General features: G+C 39.9%; 1 protein-coding gene across 3 annotated transcripts in view; it reads left to right on the top strand.

The window, feature by feature from the left end:
* The window catches only part of LOC119720661 (monocarboxylate transporter 13-like), a 28,215-nt gene extending 2,863 nt beyond the window's left edge, over positions 1-25,352 (top strand). For all 3 annotated transcript variants that reach the window (XM_038190448.1, XM_038190449.1, XM_038190450.1), the window contains 4 exons: positions 20,439-20,669; positions 22,190-22,333; positions 22,816-23,634; positions 25,172-25,352. In XM_038190448.1, the coding sequence (XP_038046376.1) occupies positions 20,471-20,669; positions 22,190-22,333; positions 22,816-23,634; positions 25,172-25,308 (1,299 nt within the window). In that variant the 5' untranslated portion in view covers positions 20,439-20,470 and the 3' untranslated portion in view covers positions 25,309-25,352. The remainder of the gene's footprint in view (positions 1-20,438; positions 20,670-22,189; positions 22,334-22,815; positions 23,635-25,171) is intronic.
* Positions 25,353-27,762: the final 2,410 nt, after the last annotated feature.

Here is a 27,762-nt window from a genome sequence, read left to right as displayed (position 1 = left end):
ACTCCGCAGTTTTGACGCAAAGTGTTGTTGTAGACGGCGTTCAACTTTAGATGCCGTTCTCTCCGATTGCTAATTTTTTTTTACTGGTATGTACATGAGTGTTACTTCGTGGTGTCGCTGACGAATTATTGTATCAAAATGTACCAAAATAATACGGAAGAGTCAAATGAATAATTATAGAGGAATAGCACTCCAGTACGAATATATTTAAACAACTAATGATTAGGCCAAAAAAAAAGTCTCCGGTTTCTGGTATGGAGCTTGCCCAAAAAGTGGAGCGGCGACGCGGCTTTTTTGTTTTTTTTACCTGATTTTTTTGCTTCAAATGTCGGCTGATGACTGCAAATGGTGCCCGACTAAATATATGGGAGTCCAGAGAGGCCACATAAAGCTTATTCTCGACCATAACCCAATCTAAAAACACGTTAAAATTGTGCAGCAGCATGATTCCAGTCAAACCAGTGAGTTTGGCGGTTTTGAGACATCATCTTTCATTGAAAAAAAAAAACTTTTTCATTTTGCCGACGCGCATGGCAACGGTGACGCGCGCGCATACCAGAATTATTTTCTGTCATGTTTTATTTTCAATGAAATAGTTTTAAAAAAATGAATAACATAGTGTTGCGTTCCCGCAAATTGCGTAGTTTACTTCTTTCCCCACCAATCCATTCTACTCCGTGCACAGCGTAATGCTTACAGCGATCCTGTGTGCCCTCACACAGCGCGAAGCTTACCACGAAGTCTTAGACACACGCACAAGTGTGCAGCACATTGTACAGTACGCTATTGTATAGCGCGCAATGCATGTAGCACTCACAGCTATTGAACATGTACCGCCATGGGACATGTACTTAGGACTTTGCCATTTTCCCTCCACCTTTCCCCGGAGTCGATGCGAATTCCCCTCACACTCCTTACCTCGCATCCGACCCACATTGACCACAAGCATTTAGCGAATGTGGCTCGCTAAAACCTACCCGTTTATTCACCCCTTATACCCCGTACACCCCAGCGAGTGTGTCCCGCTAAAAACCCACTGGCCGAGACCTACGGTAGCTAGAGGTCAGGTAGTAGGGGAGAAGGGCGGATACCAGACTTTGCCATAGGTCTGGGGGTAGTACAGGGCCAGTGGGGAGAGGGGCAGGTACCAGACTTTACCCCTCTCCCTTTCCCCCACCCACTGGCCACGCCCCCACCCCACCCGCCCCTCCCGATATCTCAGCCCCAAGCCAAAACCGGGGCTCAATATCTCTCGTCTTGAAGATCTCCCTCACCAGCCGGTGAGTCTGATTGCTTATAAATCCAAAAGTCTGACCTCTTAAAAAAAATTAAAAAAAATTATATTGATATATATAAATGATGAGTATGATCAAGCCAATCGTTAAGGGATTTTCTAGATGGAATAAAGCCACGCTGCGCGATTACGTCCAGCGATATAATATACCGTACGATCAAAATGTTGCTCTTACGCGTAAAGTCTACATCAACGGGATAAAAAAATACGAAGCTCAATTTAGAAACTTGAGGAAAAAGAAGCTACATGAGCTCAAACAGATTGTAGACGATTATGATCTAGAATATAACCCGTCGGGTTATAAGGGTCGATTTTTGAAAAAAGATTTACTCTCGGCGATTCAAAACTCTAGGCAACCCGAGTATTTTCAAGAGGCTGAGTTTAGAGCGACGAGGAGATTTAGAAATAACTTTAGAAACTGGGAACTGATTCCTAGACTTTTTAACGACGATTTAGTCAAGTTTTTTGATACGCACAAAGATCAAATTGTAAATAAAATCAAGTCAGAATTGAGAGAGCTGAGAGGTTTAAAAATGGAGCTCACAATCAAAATAAAATACGAAAAAACCAAACCCGATGGTACGATCGAAACGATCGAAGCTACACATTTTACCGATCAGAGAGTCGTTTTAAATCAAAGTCAAATAAAACAGGTTTTAAAAGAAGACATCGACCAGATATTTAAAAAGGATGAAAGGTATACGAATCAAGGATCGGGTTGGGTTTTAAAAAAGATAATGGCGTTGTATATCAACATCAACAGGTTTAACCCTGTGAGAGGTAGTTCTTATATTGACCTACCAAAATGTATCAAACAGAAAACGGCGATGATTAACATTAAAAACAAAGACGACGAGTGTTTGAGATGGTGTTTGAGAGCTGCTCTTGGGTTGTATACGGATAAAGTAAAAAATAACATAAAAAACGATCCTAAATATAAAATTCATAAAGAAGAACCTGTTGTATACACCAAAGACGACGGACTCAAATTTAAAGGCGTAGACTTTCCAACACCGATCGACCAGATACCAAAGATAGAAAGACAAAATAATTTAACGATAAACGTATACGGTTATGAGGGGGAAATATATCCGTTATACGTGTCTAAAAACTACAAACCAGAGTCACGACCTATCGATCTGTTTTTGTTTTCTGAGGGCGACAAGCATCACTACTGCTGGATAAATAACTTTTCGAGATTGATTCACAACGTTACAAAAGATAAAAGTAAGAAATATTTTTGTCGAAGGTGCCTGAGTCATTATAGAACGCAAGTAAAATTAGATAGACACATGGCCGATTGTAACGGTATAGATACACATCCGTCAAAGATTGTATTTCCTACCGCTAAGCAAAAATATGTAAATAACGAGTGGATAGTCGACGAAAACGATGTGCCAACATTAGAATTTAAAAACTACAGGTTTAAACAAAAAGCACCGTTTGTAGTTTACGCCGACTTTGAATCGATATTAGAAAAAAACTCGGACGATAAAAAGAACAACACGCAAAAGACAAACATTCACAAAGCTAGCGGTTACTCGTTGGTAGTAGTTAGATGCGACGGCACCAATGCGTATCAAGAGACTTATAGAGGTAAAGATGCTGTATCAAAGTTTGTAAATAAAATGTTAAAAATACAAAGCGACATAAATTGCATATTTAAAAAACCCCAACCCATGAAATTTAATGAGCGAGCTAAAGAACATCATGATACAACAAACACGTGTTGGATTTGCGAGAAACCAATTTATCCCAATTACTCGAGCAACTGTCAGTGCCAGAAACCCCAAAAACCAAAAACAGAAAAACAAATAAAAGAACATCAGTACGAAAACAAAAATGGATTTACAGAGTCTAAATGCCTCGAATGCAAAAAGAAAATCAACAAATTTAGAAAGGTGAGAGATCACTGCCACGTCACGGGTAGATATAGAGGTACCGCGCACGCCTACTGCAATCTAAAATTACAAGTTAAACCAGGTTTTACCCCCATACCAGTCGTCTTTCACAATCTGCAAAATTACGACGCTCACTTGATCATGCAGAGTATTTCAGAGTACGATGAAAAGGAAATACAAGTTATCGCTAGAAATTCAGAAAAGTATATTTCGTTTTCGATCGGAAATATGCGATTTATAGACTCGTTTAATTTTATGGCGTCTTCGTTGGATAGATTATCTAAAGCTTGTCCGAGAGAGTCGTTTAAACTACTCAGAGAACATTTTAATCGTCAAAATATCGACTCGTTGTTACAAAAAGGAGTTTATCCGTATGAATACATGGACTCGTTTGACAGATTTCAAGAGACCAGCCTACCCCCCATCGAACAATTTTACAGCAGCCTAAAAGACGAAAATATATCGCGAGAGGACTACGACAGAGCTAAACTGACGTGGAACGAGTTTAAAGTTAAAAACATGGGGGAATATCACGATTTGTACGTCACTACCGATACGTTATTACTGGCATGCGTATTTGAAAACTTTAGGAAAACGTGCATTACAAACTACGCGTTAGATCCGGCTAATTACTATACAGCACCAGGATTGTCGTGGGATGCCTTGTTAAAACACTCGGAAATTAAACTCGAACTATTGCAAGACGTAGACAAACATTTATTTTTTGAAAAAGCAAAAAGAGGTGGTATCTCAAGCGTGGGTGGTATGAGATACCACAAAGCCAACAACAAATACCTACCCGACCATAATCCAAATGAGCCGTCGAGTTACATCACCTACCTCGATGCAAACAATCTGTACGGCTGGGCCATGAGTCAATACCTGCCGTACAAAGGCTTTAAATGGGCGTCTACAAAAACGTTTACCGAGTCCAAGATATTATCTCTCAGGAAAACGTCAAACACCGGTTACTGCTTCGAAGTAGACCTCGATTACCCGGACAATCTCCACGACCTGCACAATGATTATCCCCTAGCGCCAGAAAATATCGTCATACCAAAAGAATGGATGTCTGATTATCAAAACGAGTTATTGGATACCGAACCTAGTAGCAACGTGCAAAAATTAACGTGTACCCTTAATCCTAAACAAAAATATGTTTTGCACTACGTCACGTTGCAGTTGTATCTCAAACTCGGCTTGAAACTTAAAAAGGTACATCGAGTGCTGCAATTTAAACAAGCGCCTTGGATGGCATCTTACATAGACAAAAACACGCAACTCCGAACAAAAGCGACCTCTGATTTTGAGAAAGACTTTTTTAAACTCATGAATAACAGCGTGTTTGGTAAGACGATGGAAAACGTCAGAAACCGGATTGACGGTTACCTGCTCAGAGACAATAACGATGACGATCGAGATAAATACCAAAAAATTATACAGAAACCGAGCTACAAAACGACGACGTCATTTTCAGAATGCAAATTGTCATTTGTCGAAAAGTACAAGACTAAAACCGTGTTAAACAAACCAATCTATTGCGGAGTGAGTATCTTGGATCTCTCAAAGACGCTGATGTACGATTTTTATTACAACCATTTGAAAGACAAGTACAAAGATAAAATCAGTTTGATGTACACAGATACAGACAGTTTGGTACTCGTAGTGCACACTGACGACGTATACAAAGATATGCAGCAAAACGGGCAACACTACGACCTTTCGAATTATCCGACGGATCACCCTTTGTACGATCCAACCAATAAGAAAGTGATCGGTAAATTTAAAGACGAGTTTGGAGGTAAAATAGTCAAAGAAGTCGTTTGCATAAGACCTAAAATGTACTCGATTTTAACCGCTGACATCAACCTGAAAAAAGCCAAGGGTGTCACAAAATCGGTCACCTCTAAGAAATTAAAACACCGACACTATTACGACTGCATCTTAAACAAGAAATCTCATTATGAAACCATGACTCACATTAGGTCGGAAAATCACATCCTTTACACCGTATCTCAAAATAAACTATCGTTGAGCCCGTTGGACACAAAGAGGTACATTTTACCGGATGGAATACACACGCTCGCTTATGGTCACCGCAATCTAGATATTAATTAGGCGGTAATTGCGTGTCCTCGGGTACGACTTGAAGCTCTTGTCTCACAAAACTCCTTTTTGGGCCGTTTTGAAGGTAATAAAGAGTAGGACCCGTCGTGACTTTTTTACCGTTAATCATTTTAAATTGACTCGTTCTTTTTTCCACGTTGAAGATATCTACGCTCCAAATGGGGTCCGTAGCTCTTCTCGAGGTTCCACCCTCTTGCTCGCCCGGGTAATATAAATATCTAACCATGGCATCTTGCGGTAATTGTTGCTCCTTTGTTTTAACGGGGTTAGCCGGCGATTGCCGGACCTGTTCTAGTTTAACCGCCTCTGACGGTGCTTTAGCTATTAATCTCGTCGTTTCATCGTTTATAGCTTTGATCACGCTGGGTAATCGCTCGACCCATTGCGTGTTTCTACTCTCGGGATTTAACATTTCTTGAGCGTACTGATGACCAAACAGTCTCTCGGCTAGCGTTCGATTAAATCTTTCTACGATACCCTGCGATCGGTGGTTTCCAGGTTCGCCTACGATAATCTCGACGTTTTTTGAAGCCATCCATTTTTTAAATGCACCTTTAAATTCGGTACCGGCGTCTACTCTCAACGTTTTAGGGTAACTCAAAGGCGATCTCGCGTAAATCTTGACGATAGCATCCTGGGTAGAATCCGCCGTTTTAGAAACCAAAGGTTCTGCTTCGTGGTATCGACTCGCAACGTCGACAACCGTCAAAGCGTATTTATAAGTCTTGCGTTTTACTTTATCCCAGGGTAGGTATAGCACATCCATTTGGTGAAAATCGTTTGGTGTTTCAAACTCTTGCGATGTACTCGTAGGTCTGGGTACATACGCGGGACCCGGTAGATAAATTTGCCAGATCGCTTGTTTTTTAAGCCAATCTCTGATTACTTTTTTATCGATTTTTGTTTTATCGTGTAAATGGTCGACGGCGCTTTCACCTCTCCAATAACCACTCGGGCTATAATACAGTTTAGATAATGTTTGCATATTATTTAATATAAAAGACGTTTATAATAATAATAATATGTCTGGCTTTGCTATGATGGTTGGAGGCGCGATCGTCAACGCTTTAGCTTTTACGGGTTCAAACTTTTTATTTTCAAGTCTGAAACAGAGTGATGCCGACGAGGAGCGTAAGAGACACGATTTAGCGATAGAACAACTCTCGGCCGCCAAAGATAAGTGGCAACGAGAACGAACGAAATATCTAGATTTTCTCAACGAACGTATCAGAAAACAAAATGCCTCTAAAGAAACATTTTCCAACGTAGACCGAGCGTTGCGTTACTACAACGAGGTGAGTGGACAATCTACCAAACTACCCGTAGGACTGCAACGCGAACCCAAACTCGAAGATTTTTACGAGCCTAGCGACCAACAAATAGAAAGAGAACTGGCGTTTATCGCGGGAGGAACACTTTTGGTGGGTTTCTTGGCTTACAGATATCTTTAAATTTAAAACTCGTATAAATAAAATGAATGCGTACGGAAAAAAGCTCAATCCCAGTAGACTATTAAAAATACCCAGATCTATCAAGGGTGAGAGAAAAGAGGTGGTCATTACCCACAATCCTAGTAGTATATCGGCGGGGCAAACGCTGAGAGTTAAGTTTCCTCAATTGGGCGTAGACGACGTGATCGTACCCGGCACTTGTAAATTAGCTTTTAGTTTAGAACTCGACGGTGGAAGCGACGACAATAGAACCATTTTTGGTAATTTGGCCAGAAATTTAGTCAGCGAAATCAGCGTCAGGCTTCAAGGTCACGAAATCGTAAGTTATCGTCACGCCGACGTGTACCACAACTTTAAAGACAATTGGATCAACAGCTCGGCAACTCGAAACATGGCGTACTCGGGCATAGAAAAAGAAAACGTGTCTAAAATAAGAACGGGGGCTGGAGATGCTAACGCGGGCGCCAACAGCGGTAAAGATCAGGCTATCGCGGATGCCTATGGTAACAGATATTGTATTCCCCTAGACATTGACATACTGACTTCGCATCACCCTTTTTACCCCAGCGGTTTAAAACAACCTCTGACGTACGAGATAAAGTTTAACGATCACGAAAAAGTAGTCAACAGTTCAGATACGGCGGCGATGTATTCTATCTCAGACTTGTCTCTCGAATACGAAGTGGTGACCAACAGAGACCTAGCTATCACCATCAGAAATAAACACAAGGGGTTAATGCAATATCTGTTTGATAAAATCCACTCGCTAGAAGTTAGATCCGTCAACAAATCGGACACGCTTTGGAACGTCAGCGTCAATCAACCCATCAGGAGTCTCAAGGGTATTTTGTTTTTGTTTAAAGATCCCGCGGTCAAAAATCCGCAGCGATTTTACAATCCAAAAATAACCAAAACATCAGTGACCGTAGAAGGTAAACCCAATCAACTCTACAGTCAAGGCATGTTTCAGTATCAACACTGGAATGAAATTAGCAAGTTCTTTGGAGACAGCGATACCGAAAGCGGGCGCGGAGTAGCTAAAGACTTGAATTTGACGGGTTTTGACCTCGGAGACTACCTAAAAGACAAGTACGGTCTGTGGCTCGATTTTAGAAGTAACGACGACAACTCCGCTCACGGATCCGGTAGGAAACTCGGAGACGGAGGAGGCATCAACATTCAATTTAACAGAGAAGCCGAAAGTCAAGGTGACCTCACGATGTACGTATTTTTAGTCATGGATGCTCAATTGAACTTGGAAGACGGAAATTTTAAATCTCTGTTAAGTTAAAATGACACAACCGCATTGCGCTTTAATCGTCGGCAAAACAAATTCGGGTAAAACCAAATGGATTTTGGATCTGTTAGAGTCAGACTATAAAAATACATTTGAAGCGATAGTCATCATTTGCCCTACCATATTTAAAAACAAAACGTACATCGAAAGAAAGTGGATTCAAGCAGATCTCGAGGTATACCTCTGCGATCCGGAATTGTACAAGATGACGCTCAACGAAGCGATCGATTTTTACAGTAAAATATTCGAAGGTGTTGCCACGCTGTTTATCGTGGACGATTGCTCTTCGGATCAAGAGATTAAATATCGTAAAAAGACGTGCGCTTTAAGCAAGATGGCGTTTAGCGGAAGACACGTAAATCACAGCTGTTGGTTACTGACCCAAAAGTACAACAGCGTTTTAAAAGATTATAGAGAAAACACGGCTTGGTTGGCGTTATTTTACTGCAAAGATAAAACATCGTTTGATCAAGCGTTAGACGAAAATGACGTCGTACCCATTGAAGAACGAGATTATATAAAACGACGTTTAAGAGATGTGAAATATAGTAAATTGGTCGTATACACCGAACCTCCAGTTAGTTACGAGCTACTTGAGTAGGTCAATAACATAGCTCATCAACAAATAGGACCTAGCTCATCAACAAATATGACCTAGCTGCTTAACTAAAATAACCTAGCTGCTTAACTAAAATAACCTAGCTGAGTAATAACCTATTCAACAAGCTACACAGGTATTACAATTTGTTAATCAACAAACGTCAACAAAATACATTTTGCTGTTAGTAAATGATAGCAATATTCGAGTATTTGCAGTTTTTGGCTATTATCGTCATATCGATTAATTTATCGTTTTACACCTACGAGTACCTTTGCCTTTGTAACAAAGTTGCAAAAGCTACAACAAAATTAAACTCCTTTCTAATTAAATGGAGGACCTAAAACTTACTTTAACGAACGAACAAGATCACAACGCAGAACATAAAGATCGTTTGTGCGGTGTCATAGCAGCCGGAAACTCTAGAAAGTACTTAGGAAAGGAATACACCGTTAAACATATCGAAGCTCTTGACAGTAAAGAACTCGAAAAGCTGTATCATCTGTACGAAACTAAATTTGGAAATGAAATTGTTAAAACCGTTGGTAAATACACTTTAAGTCTATTTTCGAGAGTGTTAGCTGTGGTTACACCCGTACAAGTTTTAGGATATAACGTCACTATAGATTCTGAAGAAGAACTCACCAACGACTTGAGTTCCGATCCTATTATAAGCGCGAGTATGGCTGGTATGTTGAGCGACGTTTGTTACAAGTACGGAACTTTTATATCACCCCTAGTTGCTACGATAATCACAACAAAACATTTAAAATTTAATAAACCTAATATAATAAATGGAAGATCAGAAAGCAGCGACAGCAACGCCTGCAGCTCAACCAGCAGAGACAGAGACGCCCCAACCGATAAAAACAACGTCGTCACCGACGGTAACGAGAGTGACCAAGACTAAAAATCCTAAACGAATTCAGCAGGGTAAAGCTTTAGCCGAGCACAATAGACAGATGAAATTAAAATTAGCAAAAATGAACGTAACATCGGACGAAGCTACGAGCTCACCAGACTACAACTCTTGGGCGATGTGGGGAGCTATAGCGTCTATAATAGGAGTGGGGCTGCTGGTACTAAAAAGTAAGGTGACTGCGCCGGTAGTACAGCCAGTGCCGGTAGTCACGCAACCCACTACACCCATCGCCCCCAAAACGCTAGACATGGAATAAACAGCAATTTAAAAATTGTTATATTAAAAACGATGAGTAACTTTGACACAAACGGAATAGCTAATACGATTTATCACGGAGCCGTCATATCGGGTCTGGTGATGGGATACGCCATGGTAGGAGCTAAACTACTCAAAATGAAAGCGCCGGATTTAAGCAAACTAAGCGTAGAAGATGCGGGTAAATTGACGGGTATTATAAGTGGAGCTCTAGCCACGCAAAATTGGTTGGTGGCCCAGGGTATACTACCGGGCAGTATAATGAAAACGGCATAATTTAAATAGGTTTATTAAATAAATGGATGAGGGAGGATTTTATGATCCAGACTACGAAAGAACAGATGATTATGACGATGATGATGTAGCAGAGACCAATGTAGATGACGACTTTGATACTACTACACCACCGCTAGACACAGAAAGCGTCCTCGGCACGGGAACAATAAGCAGATTATCTATAGAACTAATAAAAGAAGATGTTGATTCATTTTACAAACAAAATAATATAGACCCCGCGTTTATCGACCCCAACGATTTTGAAATTGGTAAAGACAGAAATCTATACGTTAAAACATATAAAGGTCGAGAACCATTATCTTATAGACGAGGTGGTCAAAGAATATATTACAAATTAAGTACCTTACAAAATAAATATGGTACCGCATTTATTCGCGACACCCTCAAAATCGCTGACTATAAACCAACACTACTTGCCAAACTAAAAGATAAACTCGAAAAAGTACAACCCGAGAGTATCCCCTTGACAGAACTACCCAGAGCCACCGATGAGGTAACCGAGATTATAGACGATTTACAACGCGACACCAGCGCTCAAACGGAAGGATTAAATTACAGAGAACTCCAGGGTTTAGACAAAAGTCTTCAGACGTTAAGAGGTAACCTAGAACTTAATTTAGCGCGTCTCACAGAACTAGACCAAGAGATATTCGATGCCGAACATGAATTAGGTGATCATAGGATCAGCGAAGAAGAACGACGAGAGTTAAACGATAAATTGAGCGACTTAGACGCTGAAAGATCCGCCAGATTAGAAGCCGCAAAAGCCAACGAACGAGGACTCAAAAGTCAGATCGCTAGAATCAAAGAAACGATTAATAAAATTTTAGGCGACGACTCGACTCTGGCGGAAAAGATTAGAACTCTGTTTAGAGAACAAGGTGTGACCGTAGTGAGTATTTTAGCCGCTTTGAGTTTAGCCATCAGTACGATAGTGAGTAGCATCGTCGCTAGCGTGAGAGGTGTGGGTGCCCCAACCGCGCCACCTGCACCAACACCAGCACCAAAAGGCGGTATCAAAGAGTGGATTTCAAAACAACTTGCTAATTTTGCATCTGCTCTTCAAAAACTCGGAGTGAGCGCGTTGGGTGCTCTGCCGGGTATCATAGGCAGCGTACTAAGTTGGATATTTAACGCGCTGAGTAAGTCCGTATCGTGGTTGGCCGAACACGTGTGGGCTTTGTTTTTGGGTGTGGGAGCCTTGGTGTTTGCGTACCTGCAAAAACGATGGTAGTAATAGTTGTAATCAAGTTTAAAAAAAAAAAATAAGCCTTACCAGCACAAAGTTGGTAAGGCTTATTTTTTTTGGTGAGATTAGAGTGTGACTTATCGCGTTGCCTCGTAAGCTAAAATACCCATGCCAACGATAGCTAATATTCCTACCGTCAACGATAATTTTTCGTCTTGGTGAGTTTGTAGTTTCGTGGGTTCTTGGGTTAAAACTGTAGGTGTTGGTGTTGGTGATGGTGATGGTGTTGGTGTTGGTGTTGGTGTTGGTGTTGGTGATACAACATCGGTCATAGGCTCTGGGGGTGTTGGTGGCGCGACGTCATCGGTGTCATCAAAAGAGTCGTCCGGTTGAGGTTGTGAGTTTAAATCTGGCACCAAACCAGTTTTCATAATCTGGGTAGCGATTTGAAGATTGTTGTTATAGCCGTCGTGCGTTCCAACCCTCAAGTTCATATCCGATGGAATTAAATACAACCCCGGTTTCACGACAAAATTTAAAGGCGTTCTGGCATACTGCAAAGAGTCTTGAAATTGATTGATACTCGTTTCCATGTCGTCTACTGCATTGATGATATCTTCAACGATGACGTTAAATTGTCTCTGAGCGTCTAATCCGGTGCCTGGTGATAATACGCTCGTTTTTGTTTGAGCCTGCGCACCGAGTAAAGCGTACACGTAAGATCTGATCGATTCGTTGATCTTTATGATTCCCGCGGGGGTAAACGAACTCTTGGTGGGTATAAAATCTAACCAAGCCTTTTGTACCGATTCATTTTGTTCGATAAAGGCTACGGTATAATCGCTGTAACGCCCCGAACCCTTGGGTGGATCGTCCAGACCAAACCCCATTTTAGTTCCACTCATCATATCTTTACGATACTCACTATACTCGAGATTAAGGTCGGTTGTATCATAATCGTTTCCGGGTACGGGTACGTAAGACGTGTCCCAGTAATAAGCTATACCTAAACCGTTAGAGTTTGTGTCTCTCGTCTGTTTAAAAGATTTATTTTGATCGATGCCAAACAACAAAGAGGTATCGGTAAATGCTCTGAGATTATAACTGTTGTCTAGAGCTTTAAATGCGTCATCTCCCGGTAAAGGAGCGGCAAAGTCGTACAGGATCTTTCTAACCGTAAAATATAAATGAAAGTTAAAGATGGCCCAAACGTAACGGTTGCTCGCGTTTAAAAGATCGAATCCAACACCGCAGCCCGTAGTAGCGCAGTAGATCGCAAAATTTAACTGATTTTGATAAAACGACATGGGGTGTGATTTCCAACGATCTACATCCTCATCCGTTGTGATGCGAGGCAATTTATAGTCTGAGGTTAAGTCGGGGAACAAGGTTAAAAACCCGTTGGTATTATTAACTATAACTTCCAGTTCACTGGGTTTAGTGCTGTTTAAAAACTTTGCTTGGGGTGCAGCTTGATGCTTTAGCTCGGTTGCCTTGGCTACATTTTGATTTACTTGTTTCGTTACCTGATCGGCTATCGATTGTATCTGCTTTTTTAACGACTTAAAATCACTCATTATTTTAGTTTCAGTTTTAATATAAAAAGACTTTAAAATAAATGCATTCGTTTCACTTGTTTCAAAATGAGCAGACGTTTAAATTAGAAGACGTCGTAGATAATTTAAACGGTCAAAAATCTATACGCGTAAAAAGGGTGTTGTTTAACCCCGGATATTTTAATATTTCCAGCGCCACAGAGATTGATTGGTTTACGCAAATAGATGGGAGACCCGCGTTTACCACAGATAAACCTCCCCTCTTACCCCCGGAGTTTCTTTCAGATGTACACATAAGAACGCCGGATAGAGATTTTATAGAGCGATTGTTGCCCGATATACCATACCACTTTTTATTTAACGATGAAAATGTTTTACAAAAAACTATAAACGATCTTATAAAAGCGTACGAAGACGATAGACTAGAATCCGTTTTAGAATCAAACAAAAGAAAAAGAGCTATTATAGCTGAACGGCGAGGGTTGATTTTAGCCGCCATGTCTTCAGAAATACCAAAAACTGAATTAGAACTTAATACGCTTCAATCTTTAGTAAGAATATTATTTGTTAGAGAAAGAAAAATCTTTGAAGGTGAGGAATTGGCTTTAAAGTTTATTGAAGGAGAAATGGGTGCGAGCGAGTTGAGCGAGTTGAGAGATAGTAGGGAAGCAGGGGTAATTATAAGGGGAAGTCTTATCGTGACGGGTGAGGATTTAGATTTTATTCCTCCGAGTCATTTAGCGCCGTTGCCACTCGGAGTCACCGGTTCGGTCATCATAGCACCGGGGTGGTACGACGTCGATTGGTTCGATTTCATTTTAAATTCTATACCCGGGGTAAGTTTTCGAATATTTAGAGAATCTAAAAAGGTGACATTGGTGATAACCGACGTAAATCTCAAATTGCGCTTGAACAGAGAAGTATCTCGATTACTCAATTTACCCAAAGGAAGACTGGTACCCAAAGTGGTGTATACGGGGTCTTACGACGTTAATCCGTTTAAATTTTTGTTTATTCGCTGCCCGCAAATAAGTACGAGTGAAAACTTTTTTAATGGTCGTCCTTCTGACATCTTAAAAATCGTACCCGTGGCTACGCGCAAACCCGATATTGATAGAGCCGAGGGATTCAAAAATCTTAAAAACGGTATAATCGACAAACTGACATTTTCTATCAGCGGTGAAAAAGGACAGGTATTCAACAACAAGGGTGAGGGTATCATTATCGAGTTGGAGATCTTTTAATTTTAAAATCTTTTTATATTAAAAACATGAGTGTAGATGGTAAGGCGCTATACCCCGATATTTCTGGAGATGTACTCCGATTAAATAGTAACGAAGAAACAAAAGTGTACAGACTTAAAAAGATTGAAGAGATTCGATCTTTAATCTTAAAAGAGAGAGACCACCGAGAGCACACTTATAAAAAAATAAAGAGAGTGATCGACACTATTAATTACGTAGAAATAGGATTAGAAGGATTGGGGGCTATAGCGGGGGCTGTCGGTATTCCCGCTCTCTTGGGTGTTATATCAACCCCCGTTGGATTGGTGCTAGAAGGAACGTTTATAGGCGCTTTTGGTGTAGATATTCTGCTTAGAATCGCGTCTAGGCGATTATCCGCCAAGCTAAAAAAGCACGACCAGATTAAAATATTAGCAGACTCCAAACTTAACACGATTGAAGAATACGTGTCTCAAGCCATCAACGACGGAGATATATCACACGAAGAGTTTATATTGATTACGAGAGAGCTCGCAAAATTTAACGAGCTTAAGCAAAAAATTAGAACAAAGACCAGCACAAAGCTTCAAAAAATTAAAAACGATACAGACTTTGAAAAAGAAGTTAAAAAACGGGTAGACGAACGGCTGGCAAAAGAAAAAAAATCTCTTATCGAAAAACTTACAAGTTCAAATTCTCGGTAAATAAACATTATGAAAGCGATCCACCGAGTTATACCTCTATTTCACCTCTTGGGGTGTTACCCTCGGCCCCGCCTTTATTGTAGTGGTCATCGTATCTTTTTAGTGCTTTATTAAATTGATTTTGAGTCACTTTAAATAATTTTCTAACTCGTTCTTTGTCTAATCCAATGACGTGATGGAAACTCGCGGCTATTAACGACCGTTTGACACATCCGTTTCCCCTCAATGTTTTGTAATTAACGAGCTCGTTATATTTATTGATTGTTTCTTGGACATCTTCTAAGTCTTGCTCTGGACAAACAGACAAAATAAGTTTTTCCACAGTTTTTCTTTTGTTTCTTTTTAAAATTGACCAATTGATACGATCTTCTTGCGCATTTTCTGCCGAAAAATCAAAATAACGTGAAACTATTTCACCGCACGTTTCACAAATTAAAAAACCATTCTCGATGATTATATGATGATCGCACTTATCCCCAAGTTGTGACGTCCCAAAGTATTCCATCTATTTAATAAACTTTAAATAAAAATGATTGCAATTTTAAATAAAGAATTAAATATCACCCTCTGTTCTTTATATAATTGAAATCAGATCTCTTAGTGCCCGTTAATAGCGCCCTCTGTTTTTTATCGGTACATGAACTCCTTATCATAAAATTAAATACCGCCCTCTGTTTATAATACCTCACCACCAATGAATGGCGCCCTCTGTTGATTTCTTTTATTATAATTGCACTTGGACTCGATAAATCGATCATTTATCATAACCGCCCTCGGTTTATATTATTTTGATATCCATTAGCGCCCTCTATTGATTTTGTATTATAATTGAACTTGGACTCGATAAAACTATCATTCATACGTTCTCTTTATTTGATATTCATATATTATAATTTATACAGTAAAAAGCCACTCCGAGTGGCTTTTTTGTTGTCATTCAAATTAGCTCATTTAAATAGCTTTTATTACATCTTAATATATACAGTAAAAAGCCACTCCGAGTGGCTTTTTTGTTGTCATTCAAATTAGCTCATTTAAATAGCTTTTATTACATCTTAGCCACTCCGAGTGGCTTTTTTGTTGTCATTCAAATTAGCTCATTTAAATAGCTTTTATTACATCTTAATATATACAGTAAAAAGCCACTCTGAGTGGCTTTTTTGTTGTCATTCAAATTAGCTCATTTAAATAGCTTTTCATACATCCTAATATATACAGTAAAAAGCCACTCCGAGTGGCTTTTTCGTTGTCATTCAAATTAACTCATTTAAATAGCTTTTATGACATCTTAATATATACAGTAAAAAGCCACTCCGAGTGGCTTTTTCGTTGTTATTCAAATTAGCTCATTTAAATAGCTTTTCTGGCATCTTAATATATACAGTAAAAAGCCACTCCGAGTGGCTTTTTTGTTGTCATTCAAATTAGCTCATTTAAATAGCTTTTCATACATCTTAATATATACAGTAAAAAGCCACTCCGAGTGGCTTTTTTGTTGTCATTCAAATTAGCTCATTTAAATAGCTTTTATTACATCTTAATATATACAGTAAAAAGCCACTCCGAGTGGCTTTTTTGTTGTCATTCAAATTAGCTCATTTAAATAGCTTTTATTACATCTTAATATATACAGTAAAAAGCCACTCGGAGTGGCTTTTTCGTTGTCATTCAAATTAACTCATTTAAATAGCTTTTATGACATCTTAATATATACAGTAAAAAGCCACTCCGAGTGGCTTTTTCGTTGTTATTCAAATTAGCTCATTTAAATAGCTTTTCTGGCATCTTAATATATACAGTAAAAAGCCACTCCGAGTGGCTTTTTTGTTGTCATTCAAATTAGCTCATTTAAATAGCTTTTCATACATCTTAATATATACAGTAAAAAGCCACTCCGAGTGGCTTTTTCTTAGTCATTCAAATTAACTCATTTAAATAGCTTTTATGACATCTTAATATATACAGTAAAAAGCCACTCCGAGTGGCTTTTTCGTTGTTATTCAAATTAGCTCATTTAAATAGCTTTTCTGGCATCTTAATATATACAGTAAAAAGCCACTCCGAGTGGCTTTTTCGTTGTCATTCAAAGTAGCTCATTTAAATAGCTTTTCTGGCATCTTAATATATACAGTAAAAAGCCACTCCGAGTGGCTCTTTCTTTGTTATTCAAATTAGCTCATTTAAATAGCTTTTTGGTTTGTCATATATCAAAAGGTTTTTGCATTCTTTAACTGCTGAGTCAAATCTCCTATTTTGACCACGATCCATTCACCCACCGTGTTGACCATGCTGTTTGCCAATGTGACGAAATCTTGCCCGTATGTAACATCTACAACACTAGATGGACAGTTCATCTGAAAAAAAAGGAGAAATAGGCCTTAATAAGTAAATTTTTTTACACACAAACATACAGTAATAATAATTTGGGGCCTAATCATCCTTACTCGCATCTGGCATGCTAAATTGCAAAAGACGCAACTACAACGTGTTCGGGGCCGCTGACAAGTAAAGACGCCTATGGTTTTCGCCTTTTACACACAAATCACCCTGACATATTGGACACCTGATGTATAAAAAATACACGTTATAAGCGTATTATAATTACCTTTGAAAGTTGGTCTGTTGGTAGTTTAGCTGCTCGTATTCGGAAATGAAGCTATACAGTTGTACAGTGCTGTCGAGTCTGGATATGATTAGATACCACTGAACTCCGCCTTATAAATCCGACTGGCCATCCGCTGTGAGGGTATCTGGCTTATATAGGAACTAAAAATAGCAACCATTGTTTGCTTCTGACGTATGCGATGAGTCATATCCTGGCTGCCCCAACTAACAAAAGCAATTCATCACGGTCCATTGAATTTCAATAGATGTTTACGCCAACTGCAAAAGTGGGTCACCCTGAGTCACTTCATATTTTGCAAGTCAGGGTTGGAGTAGACTTGTACGAGTCGTATTTAACACAAGATCAAAAATGAAAAATATAAATATAGAGGGCCTGGCCTTATTTCGAGACTGAGATATTGAGAGAGATATTTGGGAGGGAGATCATTGGGAGAGGGAGATTATTGGGAGGGATAAGGGGGTGGGGGCGTGGTCAGAGGGTGGGGAAAGGGGGAGGGGTAAAGTCTGGTACCTGCCCCTCTCCCCACTGGCCCTGTACTACCCCCAGACCTATGGCAAAGTCTGGTATCCGCCCTTCTCCCCTACTCAGGTTACGTCCGTCGTCTCATAGTTTTACTCCATAGCATTAGTGTGTAGATTCTTACCTAGTGTAGAGACTAAGTCTTGTACACAAACCTATGTACCGAGAAGTTATTCCCTTTCCCTTTTCCTTTGAGGATCAGTTCCCCGTAAGGTACCCACGAGTGATCCTACTTCGCCCGCTAACCACTGCTCTCGGACTTTCTCCCACTAGAATGTCTGTCAGTCGTGTACAAATCTCCCATAGAGAACTTTCCCCATGCCTTTGTACACGGATGCATTATTCATAACTACCAGAATCCAATGCTCCCATTGGCTAAGACGCGCACCCAAAAGTGTATATAAAGCGCGCAGAAATGGCAATTGTGGTCATTGTCACCCATTAGATTCCCGAGCTGACCTACACAGAGCTCCCGCACGTATGATGCATTAGATTGTTGATCTGGGCTCTGACCCCGACAGAGTGCCTGACATGTACACGTAGATTATCGAGCTGTCCGCTCACTGGCCATAGACCCATGTCTGTACACAGATAATCATGTACGCCTTAACTTTACATTGTATATAGTGCGCCCTCTATTGACCTGAGATGTAAATAATCTCGAATAAAGTACTAGTGTGTGTGTGTGTAAGATATTTGTATCTGACTCTTTATTTGATAATGTCTCTCACCCAAGAGAGACGTTACAATAATATAATACATTTGCGGGGTGAATATACAAGAGAGGTCACCCACTGAAAAAAGGCGCTCTCTCTTGCCCACAATATTTAAAAAAAAAAGGCGTATATGGACCTTATAGCTAGGTAGCAGTCATCAAGGCAATACTTTTGTCTTGCTGTGACATACCAGAAATAAACCTTTTAAGCACTCATTGTTACTGAATTAAAATAACAAATGATGCCCCATAAGACGGCTGCTATACTCATAAAGTCTACCCATGAGGTCTAAGAAATACGAAGGGTGCTCAAGTTTAAGGAATAAGTCAATCTGGCATGAAATGTCATCATGGCCTACGTCAAAGTGAAAATGCACAAAACGCTGCTCCGTCCCATAAATTCAAAACTTTTATTTTTCGATTCATTGACATTCAACGGTTATATTCAAAAATGCTATCAAAAGCTTGGAAAACACAACGACTATCCTCTATCAATAGAATTTCTGCAGAAATATAACTATGCAGTTTTTCTAGTATATATTTTCCTGCTCAGTCTTGCAATTGACTTTGTATTTCGTTAATCTTTCAGAAATTTGAGATAAACACACTGTTATAATGCAACTCAAAATAATTTTAATATACACGACTACATGTAATTGTCGCACAGATTTTTCATATTATTCAGGGAATTATTGTAATTAAGGGAATTATTGTTGTTAATGTATTTTTACTCTGTTGGACGGTTTTTAATCAAATTTGGTATACTACTTTTAATTGGATAGTAGTGTTTTTACCAATTAATCTGAATATATATATAAAGTATTATTCCATCCTGTATGCTCATTGTCTCTGTCCCTTTGCCAGATTCATGCTATTGTGTCTCATTCAGTGCACATCACTGGAGTTCGTTTCATTCCCTTTAACGCGTTTCTATCATTCCGTTCCCCCTGTGAGCGTCCTTCGTTTGTCTTCTAAGGCCCGCGAAAAAGTCTCCGGTTTCTGGTATGGAGCTTGCCCAAAAAGTGGTGTGGCGACGCGGCTTTTTTTTTTTTTTTTTACCTGATTTTTTTGCTTCAAATGTCGGCTGATGACTGCAAATGGTGCCCGACTAAACTTAGTGGAAATATATGGGAGTCCAGAGAGGCCACATATAGCTTATTCTCGACCATAACCCAATCTAAAAACACGTTGTGCAGCAGCATGATTCCCGTGAAACCAGTGAGTTTGGCGGTTTTGAGACATCATCTTTTATTGAAAAAAAACTTTTTCATTTTGCCGACGCGCATGGCTACGGCGACGCGCGCGCACACCAGAAACCGGAGACTTTTTTTTTTGGCCTTAGGGCATATTAGTAATAAACGAAGATAAGATGTATACCTGTAAAATGACGAAGACATGACAGTAGCGTAGCACGGTCATGGGGGTGGGGGGGGGGGGGGGGGGGGGGGCCTGGTACCATCTGTCGGTGGGGGCGCTGTTCAAAACCGACCATTATTCACACTAACGGATCAGGGCGAGTGCGTCAAATTACAAATTAACTTTGCTCATCAACGCCTTGGCAAGGGTAAGATTGGTTATGCATTGTCGTTCTCAGGCGATGCAAGTACGCGATGTGAAAACAAACGTGAACGAACGTGAAAGGACGACTTTGAGTAGTCGGATCGGGTTCGCGGGTACGTACATTTTTTTCAGTGTTTTACGACCCCGTGAAGGTGTTTGCACAAACCTATGTGAAGTCATTTCATGTTTCCTTAAATATCTTAGGAAACTGACAGCAGATAATACTGCGAGCAGCAATGGCCAACGCTTTAAGCTACCGAGAGGGTGGATGGGGCTGGGTGGCCGTGTTTTCTGCCTTCTTGGCTGAGCTGATCGTCTATGGCAGCTTGAAAGCTTTCGGTGTCCTCATCACGTCAATGAAGGAGGATTTCCAGACGAATTTGTGGATTGTGGGCTCCATTTGCGCTCTGCACTTCGGAGTACAATTTGTTCTGAGTAAGTATAATAGGGCGGGGTTTTTGGCGATAGTAACATTACTTGTTAGCTAATTGTCTAAGTTCAGTTTTTTTAATTCAGTTTTTTGAGCCATTGGAAAACCCCACAAAACAAAACAATTGCTTTAGCATTACGGAGGACTGGTCATTCTGTTTAGTGCAGCACCACCCAACAGTTGTGAGCTGTTCCTGGCACACATGCAAGAATTACAGTTAAAACAAAACAAAATAGCCGAACACATTTAGTACATGGTTACATAACCATGAAAATGCAAATTAAAAGTACAATATATATAGCACAAAAGCCTGTACACCGAAGACAATGCAGGGAGACGTGCAATGCAGCATTTTGCTTGCAATACGACATCAGCAATTTCGTGCTTGACAAAATCAAATGTTCGCCGCCCCCGCCCCGCCTAACCGACCACTCCTTGACAACAATTTGTTACAATCAGCATCACCCTGGGTTAGGAGTCCTCAGGAAAATAGAAAAGGTGTCGATTTATGACAAGAAGAAGCAAAGGTGAAAGATAAGAATAATTAAAGTGAATTATTCAAGTTAGATTAAGTATGAGATTAAAGGGATCAATGTACAACATTTGCTTTTGCTTTAATTTTCAGAAATGGATGGATTTGGGGGGTTAGTATTTATAGCAAATATTGTTACACTGACTTGTTTGACGTTTTGGGTTCGTAGATGCTGGAAAACCAAGAAATCCATCATGCTCTTGAACTCTGGTTTCCTAACTCCACGTAAGATGAAACAGAGCAATTTATAGAGGCCTGGGAATTGTAAGGTCAAGGAATCAGTCGAGCTGGCTTGTACCCCGCGTTCACAGGTGTGATCGATTGCAAAAGAAAATGCGGACTAACAAAATATGATAAATTGGGAGCAGTGTTTGAAAAAATACCACTTTTCTTGAAAATGTCAGCACACCAGGTGCCATGATTTTACAGGATATGCTTTAGACTGTCATTCACTAACAGTCCAGTAAGGTAATTCGTGATAATTGGTAGTTTTTTTTTATAAGTGTATAAGTGTATTTTTTTACATGGGGGGGGGGGGGGGGGGGGGGGGGGGGGGGGGGAAACATTTGATAGGCGCATAACCCACAAAGTCATGCTGTAACTTAAAATTACTTATTTTGATGTCAATGACCAGGAAAAACATACATATATATACATTTATAAAAAAAGACCGAATACTCTTCTTCAGACATAGCTTTTGGTTGTCATAATCCAGAGAGAAAAAAAACAACAAAATACAAGAAACAAATTTGCTGGAAATATCAAACACGCATGCACTCATTTTGCTGAAGCAAATCCCGCCAGTCTGACAAGACATAGCCATTTCTACCTCACTACTCACATTCTGAACTACTGTTAACTGTGGAAGATCATATTCCCTGTAACTTTACCATTTGCAAATACTTTCAGAACAAGAGGTAATTTTACATACATTTCTGAAGCAGCAACAGTGGCACTGCTTCATTGAATGATAATTATGTTTTGTTTATCTAGCACCATTAGCAACTGCAGCGGCATGTCAATATCGAAGCCGTGTCGTCATTACCCTTGGTGGTGTACTCTATGGATTCGGTCTGGTGATATCCTCTGTGGTCCAGAATATCGTCCCCTTCGCTGTATTCCTTATACTTATAGCCGGTGAGTATAGAGTTAGTCCGCTATCTAATTACCTTAGTACATTGTATTACGCTTAGTACTCATCAATTAGTTCATTTTTCGAATTGGGATATCAACCAAGTCATGTCATTTTCCAAGACCCTGTCTAAATCGTAATGGCCAACATCGTTGCAGAATTGTGTTGTTGTATGTTTACTATACATTGTCTAATTCAAAACTACATGGTACTCGCAGAGTACTTTGCCGTTATGATCTGCTGATTCCAAGACGCGGATACCTCAATTTATGCAAGCGTTTGGGTCAAACAGTGCTCTTAACTCGCCAGGCTACAAATGCTGTTAACAATACGTAACAGGAGATACTCAAACCATCACAAGCACAGTTAAAGTATGAGACCAATAATGCTGGTGTATGCAGAGGATACTACTCTGACAACCTGATTAGACTTGCTGCATGTGTTGCTGGTTTACTTCGAATTAACAACCGTTTGTTTTGTTTGCAAGGGTCTGGGGCAGCATGCACGCTGGAGACAACCCGTGCGGAGGTAGCCTTCTACTTTCAGGAGAAATACGCCGTGGCGAGTTTTCTGGCGCTAGCTGGGGGACCAATTGGGATGATGCTGTACGGACCAGTGACGCAAGTCCTCTTGGAAACTTACGGATGGCGGGGAGCGCTGCTCCTGATAGGTGGGACGAGCTTTCATCTCATTTGTTCTGGTTTGCTGGTCAGGAGACCAACTAGAGTCTATGCAAAGCTTCTCGATGATTGCACAGACCCTGGCCCTGATAACGGACCCTCTTCGAGTCAGACCGATCGCTGTTTGGCGAAGTTGAGTAAGGTGATAGCGGGGACACTAGGGCTCGACCTCTTCCTTTGCTTGGACTTCCTGCTTCTGGCTGCAGTCCGGTTATTTACCAATGCTTGTTACGGTGGGATCTTGGTCTACATGGTTCCCAATGGCCTGGCAGTGGGGCTCAGCCCCAGCGAAGCAGCGCTTCTGACAACGGTGTTTGGTGTTGGGAGCCTGGCTGGACTGAGCTTGACGGCTCTAGTTCTGCACACCGAGGTGCTATCGTGCCACGCAACTGGAGCCATTGCTGGGTGCATGACCGTCGTGGCTTTGGCTCTTGATACTTTCATATCCACGCCCATCGGTCATATGGCCAACACGTGCATCATCGGGGCAGGGATTCACAGTATTATACAGGTGACGTCGGTCTTAACTAGAGGGCTGCCTTATGGAGACGACCGATTTGTTGTCGTTCTGGGATGGCAGAGTTTTCTGGCCGGCGTGGCGACATCCGGTGGGGACACCCTCTCAGGTTGGTGAAATTTTAAGACATGAATTTGATACGGGCCGGGAGAATGTCAATTGTCATAAATATTTGGTTTTCATTAACGGACATAATATGGGCCCAGGTGGACTCCCTGATCGCACTACGTTACGGACGTCGTCCAACCTGGGCTACACTCTCAAAACGCTGGTTAAAATTTGGTTGGTTAATAAAGTTGGTTAAAATTGTAACCAACATTGTGGATAATTGTCCAATTTTGCCCAACGCTTACCAACGTTGGGCACATTTTGCCCAACGTCGGGTATTTTTATACCAACTGTTTGGCTGTTCATCTGGTATACAAAAGTTGGTTAAAATTAGTCATTTTACCCAACGCTGGTTACATTTGGTTAAATTTAACCAGCGTTGGATAAACTACTTATTTACTTAGTTTGCTACATTTAGGAAGATTAGAATCTCTTCTTTCCTCTGATACCTAATCTTGCATATTCTATGCATCCTTACGTTTCAATGGTTAAATGAAAAAAAGAAAGAAAATAGCGTTCCGTTTTCCTGCAGCGTTTTCCCTATGCAGCGTAGTATAAACGAGTCCTGTTTATTACGTCACGATTTACTATGTTTTGTTTGCTGCCCCCAACGACGACTATTACACAAATTGCACGTTGGGGTCGAAACAGGACCTGAAAAACAGCTCTCAAAAGTACCTTTTGTATTCATTTCATGACAGAAACAATAGTCGTTTTTGTTTCATCACACCTTAGGCTACATATACCCGAACAATTACGGAAATGTCTTTGGCATTCCACAACCGCTTTAATTAAAGCGGTTTATTAGGAGTGTACTGAATGTGACTATTTATTCACATTATCGTGAATATATAGTTCTGTACAGCTACATTAATTGTGCTGTACAGGGTGAGTAAAAAAAACCCACGAAACCCAAATGTCTGGACCATTGTTTTAGTGAAGTTCTGCATGTAGCACTTTCAAAATCTAGGATATGAAAGTAGTACAAGAATCATTCAAATCACTTATGTACTTTTAAAGTTACGGAATTTTAAACACAGCCACCGTTTTAAGGTTCTGTCCACGGATCACAAAAAAAGTTCAGTGTTCTTTCAGCAAATCGAAACGAATCACATTAGGATGTGTGTGAATTGTTTTTGTTTTGCTGAAAGAACACACACCTTTTTTGTGATCTGTTGACAGAGCTTTAAAACGGTGGTTGTGTTTAAAACTCCGTAACTTAAAAAGTACATAAGTGATTTGAAAGATTCTTGAACAAAAAGAAAGCTTATGAATTGGGCTTTTATATCCTTGATTTTGCTACATGTGCTACATGCAGAACTTCACTAAAATATTGGTCCCGACATTTGGGTTTCTTTTTTCTTGACTCGCCCTCACTGCGGTAGTTCGACTTCTTTGTGCTTGTGCTAGAACATTAATTAAGGCTGTGGCAATTTATGCATGATAAAACCACAGAGCTTGTGACCCTGTTACCCTGTAAGCTTGTAACATTTATCATGTCATTAAACAAAATATACTCTCTTGACTTTTATGCGCAGGTTGGCTCTACGGTGCAACGCAGAGTTTCCACGGAACGTTCTTCATGTACAGTGCGTTCATGACTGCCACTGTCTTGTTTCTGCTAGTGGACTTCATTCGCGCCTTCATCACCACGCGTCGTAGGTCGACCCTGTGAACTGATGCCCTTCTCGAACTATAACTACACTCAACCAAAAAAAAGAAAGTCCCCCTTTAATTCTTATTTGGCTCACTCAAAAACCACTGAGCACATCTTCCTCAAATTACGACTGATCAGTACAGAAATTCCTTAGCAATCCAGCCATACTCTTTGTTTGGCCCAAAACAATGATAATGTGTACAAAATTATGCAATTTATGACAAATGGTGCCGAAAAAAGTTGCACTTTGGTATACGTGCAAGGTGCGTGTGAACCACAATTTGCACGTATACGAAAGTGCAACTGTTTTTGGTATCATTTGTCATAAATTGCATAAATTCGTACACATTATCACTGTTTTGGGCCAAATAAAGAGTATGGCTGCATTGCTAAGAAATTTCTGTACTGATTAGTCGTAATTTGAGCGAGAGGTGCTCAGTAGTTTTTGAGTTAGACAAAAAAGTGTTGGAATGGGGGACTTTCTTTTTTGGTTGAGTGTATATATCTGAATTTATACCAAATTAAGGACCGTTCGATTATGAAATATATTTTTGGCAGCATTTCTTCACTGTAGGCTATACTACACTAGGGTGGTGCAAAAAAAGAAAAAAGAAAAAGAAAAAAAAGTACACTGTCTTTTCCAGATGCAGATTTCTTGGGGAGACATGTTGACATGGTTTAAGACTGCAAGATCTTGGTGATATTATGGTGAGAACGCGTGCCTGAGCTAGCGGTCAGTGTTATTGCAGTTGTTTGTGCACGCGGTGATATGTTTTTGATCATGTCTCATAGACGTGGGTGTAGACACGCTGGTTCTTGACCATTTATTTTCTGCAAATGGCTGCCATTTCTTAATTTATTTTCAACGCCGTTTTTAACAATATACCACCAAGATCTTGTAGTTTAGGAATGTCTTAAAACAATTCCAACCCTGGGAATGTATATACTTAACTAGAAACTGAACTCCAATAATGTTTTTAAAATTCTACTAACATCCGTCTTCAGTAAAATTATTGACAGTTTTATAAATAAATATATTGACAATACTCCTTTGTATACAGTAATTACTGACAATACATTACTTGATTGACGGTTTAAATCTAATTGTACCGATACAATATAGATTCTGACTATTTCTGATGAATGGGAGGAATGCCTCCCGCTTCCGAAAATGTCCGAAGTTTGTCGAATGCTGCTGCATTTCGTCAATACTATCGGATAGCGCCCGGGTATTTCCAGGTGTAAAATATAGGCCTAGGTTTACCTGTCATGTCAAACAATAAGTGGATAATTAATATTCAATGCTTGCATTAAATAAGCCTTGAAATTCAATGACGATTTTGTGCATCAACTAGGCCTATGCCCTCAGATCGTACGAGGGGCGAGCGTTGCTGGTCATGTACTATTTTGAATCTGACGACGGTATAAACCGGGATTTACCAAATCTCGGCGTGGTCTCCATTTCGTGTTTATTTTATTCCCAACAAAACCTCAATAATAGGAGATAATAAATACAATATATTAAAATATGTATAAAAATACAACGAAATACATGCCAAAAATAACAACAATAAGTTAAAATCAATTCAGTTCAATAAAACATTTATTTCCTTTCTGTGGAGGCAGCAAACAGCCGTAGATAGTGGTGGATGTGCCCAACAATACAAGACAAAACAAGACAAACAACACTAATTATAGAATTTGAAATAATAGCAATATTGTTAAATATTTAACAGTTTACCAAAGTAGACACGACAATAAACAACATATCAATAGCGGCTAAGCCAACGTAATAATGAATCAGGTATTCTGAGAATTAAGTAGGAATGTTTTTAGTTTATATCTGAATGTGTTACTTGAAGCCTGCAATTAATTATAGACTGTGAAAGAGAGTTTTGGTCCAGAGAAAGAAAATTGTGTTTCCTAAATAAGGGAGTGGTGTGTTCATTAAAGTGCACTTTACATACTACACGAATTGCCCTTTTCTGTAATTTAATCAATTTATCAAGATTTGACCCTTTAAGTGTTGGCCCAAATAATGTTACAACATAAGAGAGGTAAGAGAGATCTAATGAATAGTATAGAGTTCGCAGAATATACTTCAATCTGCTCATGATACCAATATTTTTTGGAAATATTGTCTTCTAATTCTTTTACGTGGAATTTCCGTGATCGACATTCATCAATATAGACCCCAAGAAATAAAGGATAATCCTGAGGACTAGAGGACGGCCGGCCTGATCATTCACACCGGCAAAAGAGACTGTCAAAACGACATGAGCAGTCGATTAGAGTGCCAAGATCATCACAACTAGGACATGGGCCGTATTCACGTGTTGGCCATTTTTGTCGAGTTCATTCATTAAGTATTTCATTAAGTGTTGACTGTTCAATGGGATTGCGCCAGACTAATTATGCAGGCACAATGCAGCCTTATTTTACTGTCTTTTTGTTAATCTGGTTTTCAACATT

This window comes from Patiria miniata, unplaced genomic scaffold, assembly GCF_015706575.1.
Source record: "Patiria miniata isolate m_02_andy unplaced genomic scaffold, ASM1570657v1 HiC_scaffold_9, whole genome shotgun sequence".
Classification (NCBI taxonomy): Eukaryota; Metazoa; Echinodermata; class Asteroidea; order Valvatida; family Asterinidae; genus Patiria; species Patiria miniata.
Note: the sequence above shows the minus strand (reverse complement) of the source record. Positions and strands in the feature narration are given on the sequence as shown.